Consider the following 22,573-nt stretch of genomic DNA (forward strand, 5'->3'; position numbering starts at 1 on the left):
TTGTCAAATTTATAAAAATATGAGTCATACTCCAATTGGATAGGTCAAAAGTCAAAAGGACATGAACAGGCAAGTTTTTGAAGAAGTCAAATATATATATATATATATAAAATTAGGTGAGAAAATGCTCTAAATCATTTATAACAGAAATGAAAATTAAAATAACTATTAGATATCATTTATACCTATCAGACTGGTTCATAGATTCTCTTCAATTACATAATGACTAAATAAGCTGCTTTATGATTGTGATGGAATGCTGCTGTGACATAAGAAATGAATTGGTTGATTTAGAAAAACAAGGAAAAGATTTGGACTTATGATGAGAGAGAACTGACAAATAGAAATATGAGTAGTATGATCTGATATTTATGTATGTATGTTTATGTGTATGTCTATATATGCATACATATTTACAATTAATTGTAGTCTTCTCTAAGACAGGGTAGGGGATAAAAAAGTAAAAACAAAAAGTACACAGCAGAGAACAAAAAAAATCTAGAAGGAAACAGAAAAGCTAGGTTTCTTTGAAAAAACTGATTAGCTTTATTACTTAGATTTTCATGAAATGGAAATTTACTGTTTCATATTTAATTCTTTCATGTTCTACTTGTATAATGGAATTTTTTTTTTGTATTTAAGTTTAAAAATGAGTAAAAAAATTAAAAGTTTTCAACCTACCTTTTCAGACTTAATCCATGTATTCTTTAGTTCAGCCAAACTGGCCTTCTGGCTATTATTCCTTTTATGTCATTCCATTTGCCATCCTCATAACTTTGTACAGGTTGGCCCTGGGATCTTGAAATCACTTCCTTTTCACTTTTTAGAATCCTTGACTTCCTTCAAAACTCAGCTCAAGTCACTTCCTTTATTGGCCTTTCCAGAACCCCCTCCTGCTAATATTTTTCCACTGATACTCCATTAGATTTATTTTATACATATTTCATATATATGTACATGGGTGCTTCCTTTCAACAAAATGTAAACACATTGAGAGCAAGGATTTTTCTTTTTCCTTTACTCTCACAGTGTAATGTGTTTAAAACGTTGTAGGAATTAAAAAAAATGTTTGTTAACTGATTAGACTAACTGTACTAGAATGTTGTCTGGTCTTCTAGGTAATCTTTGAGGTCTACTGGTGACCACTGTGTGTGTCTGCAATATACATAAGTCAATAGTATCTTAGGTTTATGGGACTCCTTCGGAGAACTTATAATTCTGAAAAGGAAAGGATCCTGACCTGGAGGGACCTCTCAGCAAAGGGGGTATAAAGTACCGAAAAATGTCGCTTCCTGAAAGAGCTATTTTATGGCAGATTCTAAAGGAATGTTTAAGAATTAATGGATAGATGGTATGGCATTCTAGAAAGGGAGAGAACCCCTTGAGCAAAAATGAAATGAGAATTGTACCTACAGTTAACAGTGAAAAGATTTTCTGAGGAATGCAATGAAGCAGTGTGGCTCTGGCAAATGACAGAGGACTAAATGCTAGGGAGTAATTTCTATTTGATATTGTAAGAGCTCTTGGGTAATGTGACAGATGTCTGAGGATTTTGGTGATTTTGTGGAAGTTATAAACAATTAAGTGCTATTAGTCCAATGCAGGAGAGAAGTAATAAGGATTTGGACTAGGGTGATGAAATTATGAAAACAGAAAGGTAGAATGAGGTGATAGAAATACTTTCATGTTATTTTTTTAAAGCACTCTTTTTCTCTAGTAGTTGCTACAAATGGGATTTTCTTCAAATGATTTCATTCTAAGAGGGTTTGAGAATAGGGAATCTTTAATTACAGAGAAAGTAGTTCATAGACACTTTAACAGAAACTAATTGGCATTTTCTTTGCAATGAAGACATTTGGAACACAGTTAAAGGAGTTAGTAATTATCATGGATTTAGATTTGGTGGAATTTTTTAAAATTATAAAGAAAAATAATATCTAAGATTCATATATTTTAAGAATTGTGAAGTCCTTAACATATATTATCTTAACTTGATGGTAGGTGATGTGTTCTCATCCTCACTTTACAAATGAGGAGAAAGAAACTCTTTTAAGTTTAGTAACTTGTCTAGCAGACAGCTAGATCATGTTTGAGGGAGGATTCAACCTCAGGTCTTTCTGCTTCCAAGTCCAGCAATGATTACACTGTGCCACCTAGTTGATAATCCAAAAGGCAACCCTAAGAGCAGATAACTGACAAATAAAATACAAAACTTTGAAAACAAAAAAGAAGTGAAACCTCATTTTCTCTTATCTGTTGCTGATGTTGAAAATATTCAAATAAAGATGAATACAAATTGTAGCTTTCAAGTATTTCTCTTTAAGACCAACAGATAATTTAGTATGTTTGCTTGACTAAAGCAATGTTTAATACACTGAAAAAGCACTGCCTGAGTCAAATTTAAAGTCAAATTTTCCTTAGGGTAAGGAACCCTGCCACATTAATTTTTAGAAGAATTTATTTTAAAAGTCATAGGTTATATACTTTTAAAATGTATCTTGCAATTTAAAAAAGTTATGGACTTCAAATACTAAAGACATAACATTAAGATTTGGGTTTTTTTATGACTAAGTGCAGGGAAATGTTCTGCCTATGATCTCTTGCAGCTGCAACAACTATCATGCTGATCATAAGACTTTCAGAGATCTTGCCAGATATCACCAAACAATATAAACAGAATGCTACTGTAGTCTGAGTTTGTTATTTATTGGTCCAATTTGGTGAAGAGGTAAAGACCTAAATGGATTACCTTCCCCTGAGAGGCAGGCTATGGAAAGCTGTAAAATGCCTTGATGTCTGCAAAATACTACAATGGAAATCATAAAAATGTCAACCAAATGGGAAAATTCCCAAACCCCACTCATCAAGAATGTTTTGAATAAGATTTGTATAAAAAGAAGACAAAATTAGTATTTTATTCATGCTTTTAAGAAGTTTTAGAAAACAAGCTAGTGTTTAATTCACACATATATATTGTCAATCTGAAAGAAAAAAATTCATTAAAGGAAATTAAATACTGTAGAATTCATTGAGAATATAACTTTCAAAGTTTTTTTTAGGGGGGGGAGAACCTACTCCATAAAGCATTCAATGGGAAAATTTCACTAGTTATAAAAATTAACCAGAATAAAAGAAATTTCCCATTTGCCTAATCCAATACTGAGCATTTTTCCTTGAAAGTCAACTGTTACCTTCTAAAAATGTCTTATTTAAAATCACTGTATGAAACTACAGCTTGCCCTCAAACTATTAATGTAGTTTTAGAGTTTTAGTAGCTTTTAAGCTATGGATAAGCCATTAACATCAAGCTATTGAAACTTAAAACTGTACTAAGTCTTTTGGGATGCCCTAGGGGGGTTAAAGTTTGTAAGAAACTAGAGTTTCTTAGTTCTGCCACATTCTAGTTCGTATAAAATAGGTACTCAGAATATTCATTAGAACATCATTAGACACCAAGACTGGAATGGTCGTGAAGAACATATCTTTCATTTCATCTTTTGACCTTCAAGCACCAATCTACACCCAAATAAGCAAATTTAAGTCCTGGCCCTTATGTTAGTTAAATATAGTAATACAGTAATACATTTCAGCCTGCTGACATATTCAGAATATTTCCCCTGAGACCTGAAGCTCTTACACCACAGAATTGTTACTATTTCTTTTGTTTTTTGTTTTTTGTTTTTTTGCAAGGCAAATGGGGTTAAGTGGTTTGCCCAAGGCCACACAGCTAGGTAATTATTAAGTGTCTGAGACTGGATTTGAACCCAGGTACTCCTGACTCCAGGGCCGGTGCTTTATCCACTGCACCACCTAGCTGGCCCAATTGTTACTATTTCTTAACTCAACTATCAGAGTGCAAGAAAGAAGTATTTTCAGACGAAATAACAGGTATGCTCACGTATATAGAAATGGAGTAGCAGATTTGCTTTTCACATATTAAAAATAGCAGACACATAGCATCTTGAATTATGATGACATAATTAAGAAATTTAAGATATGAACACACTGCATAAACAATGCAACAGAGGACTCCCATTTTAAGAACAAAAATAGGATTCACATAAAAATAAAAAATATTTATTACAATTCACATCTAATACAACTTAGAATAAATCTACATCCTTAGTATCTAAATCATTAAAAACAAAAAAAATAGCTTACAAAGTTAGAAGTTCTTTTTGTCTAAATAGGTCCAAATGAGGTCAGATATTACTTTTGTATTAAATTAAAATTATTGATCACCTCCTCTTTGTCTTAAATTTCTAGATTTTCCATTATCAAATCTTCTCTTTTTGAAGACTGGGGCTACTCCTTCTGCCACATCTCCAAGAGAAGTGACTGTTTTTTCCTTAAATGTCACTTTTGGGTAACTCGTATCAGCAACCGGACCTCCTACGTATTCATCCTCTGTACTTGGAAGTTCCAAATCTATCTTCTCACTAGATTAGAAAGTAAACAAGAACTATTATGTTGCAAAGTAAGGTAGAAACTTTTTCAAATAATGTAATACCTTCAAATCAAGCCCCCAAACATTTATATCTATTAAAAATATACAGTTTGTTAAGAATGTTTTTTATCATATGGTTAATTTCACCAGTTATTTAAATTAACAGTTCTATCAAGTGGGCAGATATGGAAAAATGATCACTTTTTTTTTGCAAGGTAATGGTGGGGGGTAAAGTGACTTGTCCAAGTCATAAAGCTAGGTAATTATTAAGTGTCTGAGGCTGGATTTGAACTCAGGTAGGTCCTCTTGATTCCAGAGCCAATGCTCTATCAACTGTGCCACATAGCTGCCCCCCCCATTACTTCTTTTTTTTTTAAGGTTTTTGCAAGGCAAACGGGGTTAAGTGACTTGCCCAAGGCCACATAGCTAGGTAATTATTAAGTGTCTGAGATGGATTTGAATTGACTATACTTACTATTAGTGACTATAATCTGGCCCTGACTCCAGGGCCGGTGCATTATCCACTACACCATCTAGCCCCCCCATTACTTCTTAAATAATAAAAACAACAACAATACCAATTTTAATATATATTTATGGAACAGATTGTATGATCCAAATGGAAAATGGAGAACATAGTTTTTTTTAAAGGATGCAAGCAAAAACCCAGGGACATCACTCAAAGGCAACTATTGAAAGAATAATGCCTTCTTATCAAAAAGGAGGCAGAGAAATGACATTCTCAAAACTTGTAATAAACAGATTAAGGCACGTATCACTGCAATTATCAAATGTAAACAATTTACTCTGAGTGAAACCTATGAAATGGATCCAAAAACTGGAAAAACTGGAACCAAATGGCACTACCCCATGGAAAACAACCAAGAAAATAAATGACTAAGTAATGAGCATTTGTTTACAGAAATGGAGGGGTTTATTATATCAAGATCGGGTAACTACTACTAGAGATTATCAAAAGGTTACCCTTAAGAAGTCAAGGTGAAAATTTACTACTACTAAATACCAAAACACCTGAAGATTCAAGAATTATAAAGATAGAAACTCAATATATTTTATAAGCAGGCAATGAACCCTATAATACCAAAAAAAAAAAACCCAAACCCACAAAACATTCTTGACAATTTAACAAACTGTTTTGAAAATGAAAACTCATCAAAGGCAAAATTACTGTTTATGACTGCCCAAATAAAACAACCATAAAATATTAGAGCTTCAATATTTTTATTAATCCATATAGAGTCCAGAAGAGAACCTTCTAACTTCCAAATTTGAGTAATGAATTATCTCTCAAAATATAGAAACCTAGTAGAGGTTGAAAACCATGGGAAAGCAACTATTTACCATTCCTTTTGTTTCAAGGTTGGGAGTTGTACCAAAAATGTCCTCAATCTACAGAAGATGAGTTTATATCCCTGTATTTTATTTACAAAAAAGCTATAATTTTATCTTCTTGTATAAAAGACTGAATCTAAAAGATAACTTACTATTAGTGACTATAATTAGCTAAAAAAGACTGGGGGAAAAATAACCCATTTATATGATGTTTTAAGATTTATAAAGTTCTTACGCCCAAAGGGCAACAAAAAAATGTGCATACCCTTTGATCCAGCAATAGCACTACTGGGTCTATATACCCTGAAGAGATGAGGAAAAAGGGTAAAAACATCACTTGTACAAAAATATTCATAGCAGCCCTGTTTGTTGTGGCAAAGAACTGAAAATTAAGTAAACGTCCTTCAATTGGGAAATGGCTTAGCAAACTTTGGTATATGTATGTCATGCAACACTATTGTTCTATTAGAAACCAGGAGGGATGGGAATTCAGGGAAGCCTGGAGGGATTTCCATGAACTGATGCTGAGTGAGATGAGCAGAACCAGAAAAACACTGTACACCCTAACAGCAACATGGGGGTGAGGATCAACCTTGATGAATTTGCTCATTCCATCAGTGCAACAATCAGGGATGATTTGGTGCTGTCTGTAATGGAGAATACTGTCTGTTTCCAGATAAAGAACTGTGGAGTTTGAACAAAGACCAAGGACTATTACTTTTAATTTAGGAAAAAACCCTGATATCTAATTGTCTGATCTTGCTATCTCTTTTACTTTATGTTTCTTCCTTAAGGATATGATTTCTCTCTCATCACACTCAATTTGGATCAATGAACACCATGGAAACAATGTAAAGACTGACAAACTGCTTTTTGTAGTGGGGGAGGGAAGTAAGATTGGGGAAAAATTGTAACACTCAGAATAAATAAAATTTTTAATTTAAAAAAAAAGATTACAAAGTTCTTTTCTCATAACTATGTAGTAAGGCAGGTAGTTTAAATATTACTATTTCTATTTTATAGATGAGGAAACTGAAGCTCAGTTAGAGATAAAGCCATGGTCACAGAACTTATTAAATGTTCACGTCAGGACACAGACTTACGCTTGTTGGTTTCAAACACAAAACTATTTTCTAGTATACCACAGTGCATTGTGTTATAAATACATTAAAGAATACCTCTATCTCCAATGTGTTCAATGGCAATGTCTATGATTTTTTCAATCAAAAAAAATTTATTAATAACTATATATAATGCATTAAGTTGGCCATTAGATATATGTAAAGGTAAATGTAACCCATGTTCTTAATAGGCAAAATATAGTTGGGGTGATAAAATATTCACACAAAAAAACTACGAAGGACAGAATATGACAAAGTGAACAATGACAATAGATTTTAAGTTCAGATGAGAGATCATTTTTTAGTGAGCAAATCAGTAGTGAATTCATGAAATTGGGGGCATTTGAGATGAAAGGATTACAAAAAAAATTTGAGGGAGAAAAAATTACGTGATACAGGATGGAGTAAAGAGCTGGGGAGTCTGATTTGGATAAAATAATGTGATAAGACTGAGGAAAAATGTAGTGATTAGAGGTTATGATTGTCAAACTAGAGGATTTGTCAACATTTCTGTATTAAGGTATTTAAAATTTTTGATCAGTGGAACAACATGAGAACTGTGCATCAGGAAGATTAATTTGGCAGCTATGTATAGGATAAACTTGGGAGAGAGAGGGAAAAAATGGACAGACTGACTAGGCTATTTTCATAGTCCAATCTAGAGGTAAGGAGGCCCTGAACTACGGCATAGGAGGAGAGCAGTAAGACTGATAGGAAAGGGATGGGAAAGCTATTTCTTTTTCTTTTTCTTTTTATGAGCAAAAAGGAAAGTTTACTTTGCCCTTTCTCCAGAAAAGGGCACACTCCAAGTCTCACAAAGGTAGTGAAGATCAAGGAGCTGTCCCGAGGTGACAGTCAAGCAAGATTATGTGGCCTAGTGTGAATCCCCCCTCCCTAACCCCCTCTCTTTCAACCTGATTGGTTAAGGTTTTCAGAGTTACAATCTTTATGGGAAAAATCTACCCAACAACAAAGAGAAGAATAAAAGGTTTTCATAAAATCTTACCTCACCATCCAGATGGCGAGGGTATCAGAAGATTTCTAATGACCTTCTGTTAAATGAATTAATGTCTGAGTATGCAAGGTCTTCTTAGTTTAGCACTTAATCAAACAAGAGAAAGCAGGTTACTGTTCTCACAGTCTACTATCAAATAGGCGGCTAACTAAGACTGCAAGTTATCTGGAAATATTCCAGTATTTCCCTCCCTAACAGAATCAATGCAAGGTCTTTCTGGAAACTGTTTCACTCTCTAGTAGAATCGGGAGGGTGTCTGACTGGGAATGCAAGGTCTCTCTCCCTCTTCTAAGAATAGTCTGTCTTTGTTTTAATGATTTTTTAAAATTTATTTTTATTAAAGATATTATTTGAGTTTTTCAATTTCCCCCCAATCTTACTTCCCTCCCCTCACCCCCCCCCCCCATGGAAAGCAATCTGTTAGTCTTTACTTTGTTTCCATGTTGTACCTTGATCCAAATTGGGTTTGATGAGAGAGAAATCATATCCTTACAGAAGAGAGGAGAAGTCTAAGAGGTAACAAGATCAGACAATAAGATATCTGTTTTTTTCTAAATTAAAGGGAATAGTCCTTAAACTTTGTTCAAACTCCACAACTCCTTATCTGGATACAGCTGGCACTCTCCTTTGCAGACAGCCCAAAACTGTTCCCGATTGTTGCACTGATGGAATGAGTGAGTCCTTCAATATTGAACGTCACTCCCATGTTGCTGTTAGGGTATACAGTGTTTTTCTGGTTCTGCTCATCTCACTCAGCATCACTTCATGCAAATCCTGTTCCTCCTGGTTTCTAATAGAACAATAGTGTTCCATGACATACATATACCAGTTTGCTGAGCCATTCCCCAATTGAAGGACATTTACTTGATTTCCAATTCTTTGCAACCACAAACAGGGCTGCTATAAATATTTTTGTACAAGTAATGTTTTTACCCTTTTTCATCATCTCTTCAGGGTATAGACCCAGTAGTGGTATTGCTGGATCAAAGGGTATGTACATTTTTGTTGCCCTTTGGGCATAGTTCCAAATTTTTCTCCAGAAAGGTTGGATAAGTTCACAACTCCACCAACAGTGTAATAGTGTCCCAGATTTCCCACAACCCTTCCAACAATGATCATTATCCTTCCTGGTCATATTGGCCAATCTGAGAAGTGTGAGGGTGGTACCTCAGAGAAGCTTTAATTTGCATTTCTCTAATAATTAATGATTTAGAGCATTTTTTCATATGGCTTTGGATTGCTTTGATCTCCTCATCTGTAAATTGCCTTTGCATATCCTTTGACCATTTGTCAATTGGAGAATGGCTTTTTGTTTTAAAAATATGACTCAGTTCTCTGTATATTTTAGAAATGAGTCCTTTGTCAGAATCATTAGTTGTAAAGATTGTTTCCCAATTTACTACATTTCTTTTGATCTTGGTTACATTGGTTTTATCTGTGCAAAAGCTTTTTAATTTAATGTAATCGAAATCATCTAATTGGTTTTTGGTGATGTTCTCCAACTCTTTTTTAGTCATAAACTGCTCCCCTTTCCATAGATCTTACAGGTAAACTAGTCCTTGATCTTCTAATTTGCTTATGGTATTGTTTTGTATGTCTATGTCCTGTAACCATTTGGATCTTATCTTGGTAAAGGGTGTGAGGTGTTGGTCTAATCTAAGTTTCTTTCATACTAACTTCCAATTATCCCAGCAGTTTTTATCAAAGAGGGAGTTTTTATCCCGATGGCCGGACTCTTTGGGTTTATCAAACAGCAGATTACTATAATCATCTCCTGCTTTTACACCTAGTCTATTCCACTGGTCCACCACTCTATTTCTTAGCCAATACCAAACAGTTTAGATGACTGATGCTTTATAAGTTTAGATCAGGTAGGGCTAAGCCACCTTCTTTTGCACTTTTTTTTTCATTAAGCTCCTGGCAATTCTTGACTTTTTATTTCTCCATATGAATTTACTTACAATTTTTTCTAACTCATTAAAGTAAGTTTTTGGAAATTTGATTGGTAGGGCACTAAACAGATAGTTTAGTTTTGGTAGAATTGTCATTTTTATTATATTAGCTCTACCTATCCACGAGCAGTTGATATTTGCCCAATTATTTAAATCTGATTTAATTTGTGTGAAAAGTGTTTTATAATTGTTTTCAAAAAGATTCTGAGTCTGTCTTGGCAAATATACTCCCAACTATTTTATATTGTCTGAGGTTACTTTGAATGGGATTTCTCTTTCTAGCTCTTCCTGCTGTATCTTGCTAGAGATATATAGAAAAGTTGAGGATTTATGAGGGTTTATTTTATAACCTGCAACTTTGCTAATATTGCTAATTGTTCCCAGTAGATTTTTGGATGATTTCTTGGGATTCTCTAGGTAGACCATCATGTCATCTGCAAAGAGTGAGAGTTTTGTCTCTTCCTTCCCAATTCTAATTCCTTCAATTTCTTTTCCTTCTCTAATTGCTGAAGCTAACATTTCTAATATGATATTGAATAGTAGTGGTGATAATGGGCACCCTTGTTTCACCTCTGATCTTATTGGGAATGCCTCTAGCCTCACCCCATTGAATATAATGCTTGGAAGGAAGTGATGGGGCTTGGTGGTAACTGACTAGGTAGAAGTGTGGGCATAGAGGGAGGAAGAGATGGTCCATTAATGCTTCAAGGGTAGATAACTGAGAATATTATTAACAGAAATACGCAGGTAATTAAAGGGACAGGATTTAAAAAGGTAATGAAGTTAGATTTGGAAATGGAAGGGGTAAGGTTTATCTAAAAGGAGACAGGTAGAAATTAGGATTTAGACTTCAGGAGAGTGGTCAAAGCTTTCTTGAGTGATGGCAAAAGATTTAGGGGTGGTAAGAAGAGAGAAACAAAAAATGGCCAGGAAGACAGGTGGAAAAAACCAAGACAGTTGAAAGTTATAGTAGTTAAATAAAGAGATAATTTCAAGAAACAGAGGACAAATTCTGCAGAATTTAAGTAACCCCGAAATAGGAACCAAATAAGTGTACTACTACCATGTTCTTGCTCAAATGATAAGATTATACAATTTCAAACAAAATCCTATTTCTAGGCCTCAAGAAAAAGGAAAAAAAAAATGACACTTTCTTTTGCCTTAATTTTTCAACATTTGTAGAGCATACAGATAAATAAGGCTGCATCACAGACAGGGCTTATGATATATAAATATAGTACAATGGATTCAGAATGAAGAGCTATTAGGATGCTAACTTTTCATATGAACTGTGTATAAATAAATTTGTTACTTACTAGGGATCATCCTCTTGTTTAATTTCTTTCCATTCTCCATAAGGGTCTGGCTTTTTAGGAGATTTGGGTTTTTCTCCTAATGAACCTGATGAGTCTTGTTCCTGATTGTCATCACTTTTTTCCTCCTTTGATTTGGTTTCAGTTTCTTCGGCATGATCATTTTTACTTTTTTTCTGAATGAGAGAAAAGATGATTGGTAATTACAATAAAATAACCTTTAAAAAGTATGTACTTAAGTATGTAATTGCTTCAACAAAGGACTGAATAACCACTTGGGCAGATTACAGTACAGATTCTTTTTTTTTTGTGCATGGGGGCACTAGACAGTCAATGCTCTCTCTTCAGTTGTAAAATTCTGTGACTTAATATGCTCCTGGGGCATGGTTACTACTCTCTGGATCTTAGTTTCCTCATCTACAAGATGTAGATGTTAACACTAAAATTCTCTGAATATTAAGGATAGGTCAGTTTTCTTCAACATACATTAATTTCACATCTTGTCTATGGGAATACTAACACATCTGAGGAAGAAGCAAATAAACTCCTGAACTTTCAGGAATAGAAATTTGACAGTGACATGGTTATAACTTATGGACAATTCTGCCCTTATCACGAATACTGAAGGAACTGAAAGATCTTTTATACTAGGTAAATCTTAGTTATCTCCTGAATCCCAAGGAAATAAGGCAATATTATGATAGGGGCAGTAAATATCTAGACTTTATTTTCTTTTTGTCATACAATTTAAGAGAAGCTACACATTGGATTCAATAATGCTAGATATTAAAGAATGCATATTCTACTACTAAGTATAAGGCACAGGGAATTTTTCTGTTTAGAAAATCATGAGTCTACCTTCAGGAGAGGCAGAGGAGAGCATAAAGAATATCTTTCAAAAGGCATCTGAAGGTTTATTATACATCTAGTTCCCAAGGGACCTGAAAGTATAAACTGAAGCTTATACCCTGGTTAAGTAGTTGGGAGCTCCAAGCTCCAAGATATTCTCTTAGTTACTATGATTAATAACCACTCAAAGTACCTTAAAGCAGAGGAATCAAACACATGGCCTGCAGTTCACAAGGCCTACAAACTCAAGGGATTCTTATTCATGGTTCAGTGGCTCCTACATTTTTATTTGAGTCTGACATCACTACTTTAAGGTACTCTCAAAGAGAAGGGTCTGTGAATTCACTTCTGATATATTTTATTATCAGAGTCAAGGAATCAAGGGACTATGGCTTGGCTACTACATTATTCTCTTTTGCAGGCATACTGTTAGAGTAATAATCTAAATCAGTAGTATTGAACTCAGACAGAATTGGGAACCCCTAAACCATATATAAAGATTCCTATGGATGGTATGTTGACTTAGAAAACCCCATATTAATATCTATGTTTTACTGTATTTTATTCTGGTTTGGGCTGTACTTGAGAGAGTTATAGGCTATATGGGTCACATGTTTGACACCTCTCAGTTATCTGGATTTATAAATTCTACTTTCCTAAAGGAAAAACTTTCAGCATAGAGGTAAAGTAATTTATAGGAACCCAGCTTTAATCTTAGTACTGCTTAACTAATAATTCATTGATATGCTGCTTTAAGGTTTACAAAATAGTTTTCCCTCATAAAAACCCTGTTACACAGCACTAAGCAAGTCTTATCCTCATTCAGTAGATGAAGTGCTAGGGCTTAAAGAGCCTAAGTGAACTGCCTGTGGATATACTGCTGTGAAGTAGGATTCAAACCCAGGTCTTGGGAGTCAGGAAGACTTGGGATTCAAACTGTGTTCTTCTAAATCTAGCTCTCTTTTTATTCTAACCTGCTTTATCAACTAGATTATTTTCAAGGCAACATCAAGTCCTATTCTGGCTGCTCATGCTCTTCATTTCAAGACAAGAATTTCTTGAATACTCACATCCTACCAGCAGGGGTCAGGACTCATAATATCTGGTCTTTTCCTCTTTCTCTTTTAGGATTTCTTAATCTGATTATGTTTCCTGTGCTGGGATTTTTCTCCTTTTAGCTTTTACAAATCAATTTTCACAAAAATAAATGCATTTCCATTAGGACTGTTTTAGCCACACAGTAATATCATTAAGATATACAAATAATTGGTAAGAAACAATTGTGTATTCAAGATTTGTTCACATTTATATTATAATCTAGTGTACTAATCTGGACTTTTCATAAAACAAGAGGTGATGCAAAGAAAAACAAATCAAAAAAGCCGGGTTTAGGATGGGAAAATGAGTATGAAGATTTCCTAACGCTTTGGAATATCCTGAATATGGAAAAAATACATCTAGGGGAAAACTTGATTCCTAAAAGTTTGTTAACACTCATAACAGAAATGGAAATAATCCATTAGTAAGAATGCCAAATACAATAAAGTTGAGCCAACAGAAGGTTCTTCATTTTTGTTGTCATATCTACTTTTTTTTTTTAAGGTTTTTGCAAGACAATGGGGTTAAGTGGCTTTCCCAAAGCCACATAGCTAAGTAATTATTAAGTGTCTGAGGCTGGATTTAAACTCAGGTACTCCTGACTCCAGGGCCAGGTGCTCTATCCACTGTACTACCTAGCCACCCCTGTTGTCAAATCTTCTCAGTAATTCAATTCAAAACATTTCGTAGGGACAAAATATATTATACAAATGTATAATTAATAAATGAGGCAGGCCATTTGTAGCTATAAACAAAGGATAAGTATCAGGTAACCCAAGTATTGCACTAAGATGTCAAATATCAAAAGACCCAGAAGATGGTCTCCAGAGTATGGAGGTATAAGAAGGCAGAAAATAATCCCATGAGGGCATCTCTGGAAGGTCATAGGTCATAGTAAGAATTATGTAAGGGGTGGGGGGGTTATGGAGCCAAGATGGCAGCATGAGAACAGCCTTTCCTAGGGGGCTCTCTCAAAAATATTCCAAAAACCTTAAAATTATGGCTCTAACTAAATTTTTGAGAGATAAAACCCACAGAAAGATCCAGTGAGGCAATTCTCCAGTCCAAGATAACCTGGAAATTTGTAAGAAAGCTTTGCTCCTCAGGGGTGGAGGAGGCAGCAGCACAGCCAGGATTATCCCACCAGAGTGAAGGAGCTCCAGTCTTCTGGGAACAGCCCCCTGGGCACCTGGATGCCTGGGTGATGGGAACACTGGGTCATAGGAAGTGCCGGCTCTCAGAAGCAGAAGCAGTTTCCTGACCTGGCAACCCAGTAAACACCAAGCACAACTTGGAAGATCAGCGGGGAAACCTCTGCCAGAGTGAGTGGGAGCCAGCATGGCCCTCAGCGCAACCATGGCCATCAGCATAGCTGTGGCCCTCAGCACAGAACCAGATCCCAGGAAATGGAAGCAGGTGCACAGAGCCACCCAGCAGCTGCTCCCAGAGTGCTCAGCCCAGAAAGGTAAGGGGTAGGGGAAGACTATCAAGTTCTTTCCTCTGGTCCTAGGATAGGACTCTTGTACTTTCTCCATGTTCAGGACCTGGTCACAGTCAGAGCCTCCCATAAAACCTTGAAGAAACTAAGGTCCTTGCAGGGGTGTCCCAATAATACTCAAAAGCTCAGGAAGCACCCCCAAACCAGGGCACAGGCTGGGGAAATAAGTAGACAGAAAAAAAAAAAGGAACCTGACCACAGACAATTACTTTGGTCCCATGGAGGACCAAAACACACAATCAGAAGGTGAGAAAGTACAGCTTCTGCATCTAAATCCTCCAAGAAATATAGAAGTTGGTTTCAGACTATTTCAGAGCTCAAAAAAGACTCTGAAAATCAAGTAAGGGAGGTAGAGGAAAAAATAGGGAGAGAAAAATGAGGGAGATGCAGGAAAAACAAGAAAACCAAGTCAACAGCTTAGTCAACGAGATTCAAAAAATGCTGAAGAAAACAACATACTAAAATGTTATATGGTCAAATAAAAAAAAAAATCCAAAAAGTTAATGAGGAGAAAAATACCTTAAAAACTAGAACTGGGGTGGGGGGGCGGAGCCAAGATGGCGACAAGAAGGGATCGCTTCTTAGGAGCTCTCTGATAAAATTCATCAGCTAAGGACTCTAAACTTTCGAGAGACAGAACCCACAAAGGGACCCAGTGAGGCAGTTCGAGAGGCGGCCCACCAGAGCCAAAGAACCTCAGGCTCCCGGAGGCAGCCCCAGGGCACTGGGAGCCGAGCTGCAAGCCGCGGGGGAGTCTCCGGAGCTGCACCCCAAGGAGCACCAAAGTGGGGGAACAGCAGGGGACCTCTGCCAGAGGGAGCACATGGAGCCTAGCCCTCAGGGCACATAGCAAGCAGCATCTTCTTTCCCCAGACCTGATCCAGGAAACAGAAGCAGGTGGAGCTGGTAAGCAGGAGCCCCCAGGGCATGAGCCCATTGAGCTGAGGGAGGGGAGTGAAGAGAGACAGCAGAGCTCTGTCCTCTGCCCCTGAAACAGGACTCTGGGGCTCTGACCACATTCAGATCCTGATCGCAGTCTAGGCCCCCCATAGAACAGCAGGGCCCCCCCACCTCGGCCCCTTGGCAGAGGGGGGCGCTTATGGTCATTCATAGACAAGGAGGGAGGACAGAGCCGCACACACTGAGACCCTTGTGGGAATGTCCCAAAAGCTCAAGAAACACCCCATACCAGGCCCAGGCTGGGAAAATGAGCAAGCAGAGAAACAAAAAGAAGACTATTGAGAAATATTTTGCAAATGAGCTCAAGAAGGACCAAAATACTCAGTCTGAAGATGAGGAAGCACAAGCTCCTGCATCTAAAGACTCCAAGAAAAACAGAAATTGGAATCAGGCTATGATAGAGCTCAAAAAAGACTTTGAAAATCAAATGAGGGAGTTGGAAGAAAAACTGGGAAAAGAAAGGAGAGAGATGCAGGAAAAACATGAAGATGAAGTCAGCAGCTTAGTCAAGGAAATCCAAAAAAATGCTGAAGAAAAAAAATAGCATGCTAAAAACCAGCTTAGGTCAAATGGATAAAACAGTTCAAAAAGTTATTGAGGAGAAGAATGCTTTAAAAAGCAAAACTGGCCAGATGGAAAAAGAGATAAGAAAACTCTCTGAGGAGAACAAATCCTTCAGACAAAGAATAGAATTCAGGGAGATTGATGAATTTACCAGAAATCAGGAATCAATACTTCAAAACCAAAAAAATGAAAAATTAGAAAAAAATGTGAAATATCTCATTGAAAAAACAACTGATATGGAAAACAGACTTAGGAAAGATAATTTAAAAATTATTAGAATACCTGAAAGTCATGATCAGGAAAAGAGCCTTGACATCATTTTCAAAGAATTACTACAGGAAAATTGCCTTGATATTCTAGAAGCAGAGGGCAAAATAGAAATGGAGAGAATCCACCGATCCCCCAGAGAAAGAGATCCCAAAAAACCAACCCCTAGGAACATTATAGCCAAGTTCCAGAACTCCCAAGTCAAAGAGAAAATATTACAAGCAGCCAGAAGGACATAGTTCAAATATCGTGGAGCTGCAGTCAGGATCACACAGGACTTAGCAGCAGCTACATTGGAAGCTCATAGGGCTTGGAATAGGGCAAGAGAGCTTAGAATGCAGCCAAGAATGAACTACCCAGCAAGGCTGAATGTCCTCTTCCAGGGAAAAAGATGGACTTTCAATGAACCAGGGGAATTTCAAAGGTTCCTTCTGGAATGGCCAGAGCTGAACAGAAGGTTTGATCTTCAGATACAGGACTCAGGTGAAGCATGGAGATTGGAGAGGGGGGAAATATGAAGGACTTAATGATGATGAACTGCATGTATTCCTGCATAGAAAAATGACACTAATAATACTCATATGAACCTTCTCAGTTAATAGAGCAGGTAGAGAGAGAGCTTTTATAGTTGAAGCACAGGAGAAAGCTGAATTCGAAGATAAAATATGGTGTAAAAATGGAGTCAATAGAAAAAAAGGGAAATGGAATGGGAGAAAGAAAAAGGAGAGGGGGAATAGTCCAAGATATTTCACATAAGATTTTTTTTTTATTACATTGAGCTATTGCAATGATATGGAAGGGGGGAGGCAAGGGGGAATGAGGGAAACTTTGCTCTCATCAGAGATGGCTAGGAGAGGAAACAGCAAATATACTCAATGGGGTATAGAATCTGGAGTAAGAAGGAGGGGGGAGCAGGGGGAAGGGGTGGGGATATGAATAAAGGAGGAGAGGATGGACCATGAGGGGAGAGTGGCGAGATATAACACATTTTCTTTTTTACTTCTTGCAAGGGGCTGGGATTGGATGGCCTGCCCAGGACCATAGGGCCAGGTGGATTCTGGGCCTAAGGGGTGGTATGGGGGCTCAGGGCTTCTTGGCCCCAGGACCAGGGTTCTGTCTGCTGCACTACTCAGCAACCCTACAGCAGAGTCAGAGTGAAAGGAGAGAGAAAATAGAGTACATGGTAGTGGAGAAATAAGAAAGGAGGGAGTTGCGATCAGCAATGGCAACGGTGGAAAAATATGGAAATAACTTTTGTGATGGACTTATCATAAAGAATGAGATCCACCCATGACAGAGTTGTTGGTGTTGGAACAAAGACTCAAGCACATTTTCTGTCATGATTATTTGGGGGAGGGTGCAGGGCAAGTAGGGCTGGATGGCCTGCCTGGGGCCACATATCGGGGTGATCTTTGGGTGTCTGGGGCCGGATTTGGACCCAGGTGCTCCTGGCTCAAGGGCCAATGCTCTTTCTGCCACCCAGCCACCCCTACTATTATTACTATTTTATTTTATTTTGGGTCTTTTCTTTCTTTCTTTTTTATTTTTGGTTTTTGCAGGGCAGTGGGGATCGGGTGGCTTGCATGTCACACAGCTGGGTGATTGTTGGGTTTACGAGGCTGGATGTGGACTTGGGTGCTTGTGGCTCCAGGGCTGGTGCTTCGTCCATTGCGCCACCTGGCCATACCTACAATTATTACTATTATTATTTTTTATTTTAATTTTTTTCTCTCCCCTTTCCTTTTTTCGCCCAAACAAGTCTATCTATATTCATGGGGGAGGAGGGGTATTTTGCTTATTTATAAACAAGAATATTTTATTAATGTAAATAAACATTTGTACAAAATGAGAATAAAAAATAAATTTAAAAGAAAAAAAAACTAGAACTGGCCAGATGGAAAAGGAGATAAAAAAAGTTTTCTGAAGACAACAAATCCTTTAAATGTAGAATGGAGCTAAAGGAAGCTTTGCAAGGAATCAAGACACAATAAAACAATATCAAAAGAATGAAAAACCAGAAGAAAATGTGAAATATCTCATTGAAAAAAACATCTGATCTGGAAAACATCTAGGAGAGACAATTTAAAAATAATTGGGCTACCTCAAAGTCATGATCAGGAAAAGAACCTTGACTTCATTTTCAAAGAATTTCTACAGGAAAACTGTCTTGATATCCTAATCAGAGGGCAAAATAGATATTGAGAGAATCCACCTATCTCCTACTGAAAGAGATGCCCCCCCAAATAATACTTAGGAATATTATAGCCAAGTTCCAGAACTCCCAAGTCAAGGAGAAAATACTACAAGCAGACAGAAGAATTATGCAGGATGAAAAAGCAGGTGCATTGTCATCTGCACTGGTAAAGGGGGTACTTGTTTCAGTGAGTCAGTAGATGGTAGAAATCTCTGCAATTATTTAGGAATGGAAATATAGAAATTATTCTGTAGATATTGTTTCTATTTCTTGCAAATTAAAGCATCTCTGAGGTAACACCTCACAATTCTCAGACTGGCCAATATGACTAGAAACGACAACGATCAATGTTGGAAGGGATGTGGGAAATCTGGGACACTATTACACTGTTGGTGGAGCTGTGAACTCATCCAACCCTTCTGGAGAGCTATTTGGAATTATGCCCAAAGGACAACAAAAAATGTGCTTACCCTTTGATCCAGCAATACCACTACTGGGTCTATACCCCAAAGAGATTATAAAAGAGGGTAAAAACTTCACTCGTACAAAAATATTCATAGCAGTGGTGGCAAAGAATTGGAAGTTAAGTAAATGCCCTTCAATTGGGGAATGGCTTAACAAACTGTGGTATATGCATGTCATGGAACACTATCGTTCTATTAAGAAACCAGGAGGGACAGGAATTCAAGGAAGCCTGGAAGGATTTATGTGAACTGATGCTGAGCGAGATGAAAAGAACAGAAAAACATTGTACACCCTAACAGCAACATGGGGGTGATGATCAACCTTGATGGACTTGCTCATTCCATCAGTGCAACAATCAGCGACAATCTTGGGCTATCTGCGATGGAGAATACCATCTGTACCAGAGAAAGAACTGTGGAGTTTGAACAAAGACCAAAGACCTTTAATTTAGAAAGGAAAAAAACCCATGATCTAATTATGTAATTTTGCTACCTCTTATTCTCTATTTTTCTTCCTTAAGGATATGATTTCTCTCTCATCACATTCAACTTAGATCAATGTATACCAAGGAAACAATGTAAAGACTAACAGATTGCCTTCTGTGGAGGGTTGGGGGAGGGAAGCAAGATTGGGGGAAAATTGTAAAACTCAAAATAATTAAAATCTTCCTAAAAAAATAATAAATTGTTTCTATTTCTGTTTTCTAGTAAAGAGAGCCCTTAAATATAAGTCTAGACTTCTATCAATGTCTTAAAGTAGAACTACATCATAAGGTACTTGCTATCACTACACTTTGATTTTCTATCTACTATGAGGTGGAAGTAGCTCTGAGCCTTTATGAAATTTTTTAATATATTTGAGAAAAGTAAGGACCAAGACTTACCCTAAATTTTATTTTTGGCTTTTGTGCTTCTGTAGAGGTCTCTGATTTTTCCTCCTCTTCTGCTTCTTGTATTTCACTGGAATCACTATCTGAATCAGATGACTTTGATTCAACTGGGGCAGCAGGAGTTTCAGTACTATTACTAGAAAGGGGATCTCCAATTTGTGGAACAAAATCCTCAGGCTTCTCCCATTTGGACTCTGTTATGATACAATAATTAAAGAAATTAACTTACTTTGAAAATTTGTAACTATTTATTTAAATCCATCTATAAAAATGTATAAGGTAACTCCTTCCTTTTGAGTTTCTTTCCATTGTCTTGGGCCATTCATCGTGTTTTCTTTTTATATATTTACAGTTAGCGTATATCCTATTAATCAGGTTTGACTTCTTAATCTCACATTATTTTACTATTAAACCTTTCTATATTTCTTCATATTCCTTATAGCGCATTACTTGCATAACTGTGTTGTATTTACACTGATAAAGCATATTGTTGAGCTATTCAACCATAGTTAAGAGTTTTAGGTTGTTTCATACCAGTAACACTAACATCATTGAAATCACTAATTTTCTTCTTAAATAATTCCCAGAATAATATTTGAAATCATAATCATCATAAATGCCATTTTCAAATGACTGAATTATTTAAGCAACACTAATGGCAACAAAATGAAAATTAATTTGTTTTTCTCCTTACTGTTAGATACTATTTCTCCAACTAGCTTCTAAAGATATAGTATTAACATTAGTCAGTCTGTAGGCTCCACTGCTCTTTTTGGGCATCTTGCATTTATATCTTTTAGAAACTGGAAACCACGAGGCCCTGGAAACTAAACAGAGGAATTCAAGATCCTAGGAAAAACCAGGACTTCAATGTCACTTAATTCAACATACACACATTAATAAAGACCTATTATGAGCAAGGCAAATATGGAAAATAACAGTCCCTATCTTCAAGGAATTTTTACTCTATTGCTGGAAAGGCCTGTGATTTCTTCAATGGGAACTCCCTGCAATGATATATTTTAGTGATTCTCAAAGTATGGTGTGGGATCACTTAGAGGTCCCCAAGATCCTTTCAGGGAGTCTGCAAGGGCCAAAAAACTATTTTCATAATAATACTAAGATGCTTTCATTCCTAATATTGTAAATACTGAAATATTCTAAGTCTCTTTGGAATTACCTCAGTAATTTTTAAGAGTATAAAATTTATAAATAAAATTTTAAGAGTATAAATCAAAAAGTTTAGGCTGATTCAGCCTAGCTCATGTGCTAACAGTATTAAGCCCCTTTAGAAATCTCTTAACAGATGATCATTTAACCTCTCCTTGAAAGAGATCTAGTTATACAGATTCTCTCATTTCCCAAGGCTGCTAATTCTAATTTAGGCAAGCTTTGTTAGGAAATTTTCTTTACTTTATCCTATAATTTATCTCTCTGCAAATTTCACCCAATGTTTCTAATTATGCCATCTGGGGACATGTCTAACATTTATTCCATCTAACTATACATATTGGAAATTTAAACATAGCCATCATAATCCTCCTAAATCTTTTCTATATAAAATATCTTCAATCAAAACAACCTATCCTTGTATGGCAAGGTTTATAATTCTTTTACCCTCCTGGTTGTCCTTTTTTGGAAATGATTCAACTTTTTAAGTCCTTCATGATACGTGAGGCTAGGAAGTGAAAGGAGTTGGACTAGGTCAGATTGTTACTTCCTTTATTCTTATATACATTATCATTATGTAGCCTAAGTCAATTTTTTTGTTTATTTCTTTCCCTGCCTTTTTAAAAAAAAATATACTGAATTTGAAGTTAACTAAAATGCCCAGGATAATTTATTACATGACTGGGATGCAACATACACCAACAAAATAAGAGATTCATTGAAGCAGTGGAATTCTGAAAGTAATTTTGGAAAATGTTCTGTTGAAATTCAAGCATTTTGTATCCACAATATTCTCCTGATCTACCTTACTGAAAAAAAGGAAAAAAAAACATGTAGTTAAGAAGTTAGAGTTAAATATTTTTCGATTTTGAGAAAACAAAATAGAATGACTACTTCCAACTGTCTGGGGGCTTATTTCCTGAAAGATTTAAGTAGAGGGTCCATAGTTGAAATTTATATTTGAAATACAGAAAGAAAAGCTATCAATTGAGCTTAGCAAGTAACTTCATTTAGAATAATAGTAGTTCAGTTTGCAAAGTAGTTGAATTAGAGCCTCAATTCTGGTTCTGATGTAGATGTGCAATTGGTGCAAAACATACTGGTTTACACTAGAAAATTGGGAGAATAAGAAAAAATATTAACTGGTCCTTTATCTTTCACATTAAAAAATATGCCAAGTTTGACATTTGCCAGTTTTTATTAAAGTATTAATTTTAGTTAGTTGATCTACACTGACGCCTGGTGGTCCTTCTGATATTTAGCACACTTTAATAATTGGCAATTTTTTTCTTGCTTATTTTCAGATTTGTCAATATGGGGTTTATTCTATGTGTATATATAGATAATGCTAGAAACAATTTTATATATATAATTTTTGCTCCTCTAAACCAGAAATGAGAGGTAAAAATGAGAACTTT

At 36.2% G+C, this 22,573-nt stretch overlaps 1 protein-coding gene across 3 annotated transcripts in view; it reads right to left on the reverse strand.

Annotated features, from left to right (window-relative positions):
* Positions 1-90: 90 nt before the first annotated feature.
* The window catches only part of WBP4 (WW domain binding protein 4), a 36,320-nt gene continuing 13,837 nt past the window's right edge, over positions 91-22,573 (reverse strand). For 2 of the 3 annotated variants that reach the window (XM_074191761.1, XM_074191762.1), the window contains exons 8-10: positions 19,980-20,179; positions 11,205-11,377; positions 91-4,439 (exon numbers count right to left, since the gene is read on the reverse strand). In XM_074191761.1, the coding sequence (XP_074047862.1) occupies positions 4,232-4,439; positions 11,205-11,377; positions 19,980-20,179 (581 nt within the window). In that variant the 3' untranslated portion in view covers positions 91-4,231. The remainder of the gene's footprint in view (positions 4,440-11,204; positions 11,378-19,979; positions 20,180-22,573) is intronic. The other variant, XM_074191763.1, reaches the window with a different exon arrangement.

The sequence above is a fragment of the Macrotis lagotis genome, chromosome 6 (genome assembly GCF_037893015.1).
Source record: "Macrotis lagotis isolate mMagLag1 chromosome 6, bilby.v1.9.chrom.fasta, whole genome shotgun sequence".
NCBI lineage: Eukaryota > Metazoa > Chordata > Mammalia > Peramelemorphia > Peramelidae > Macrotis > Macrotis lagotis.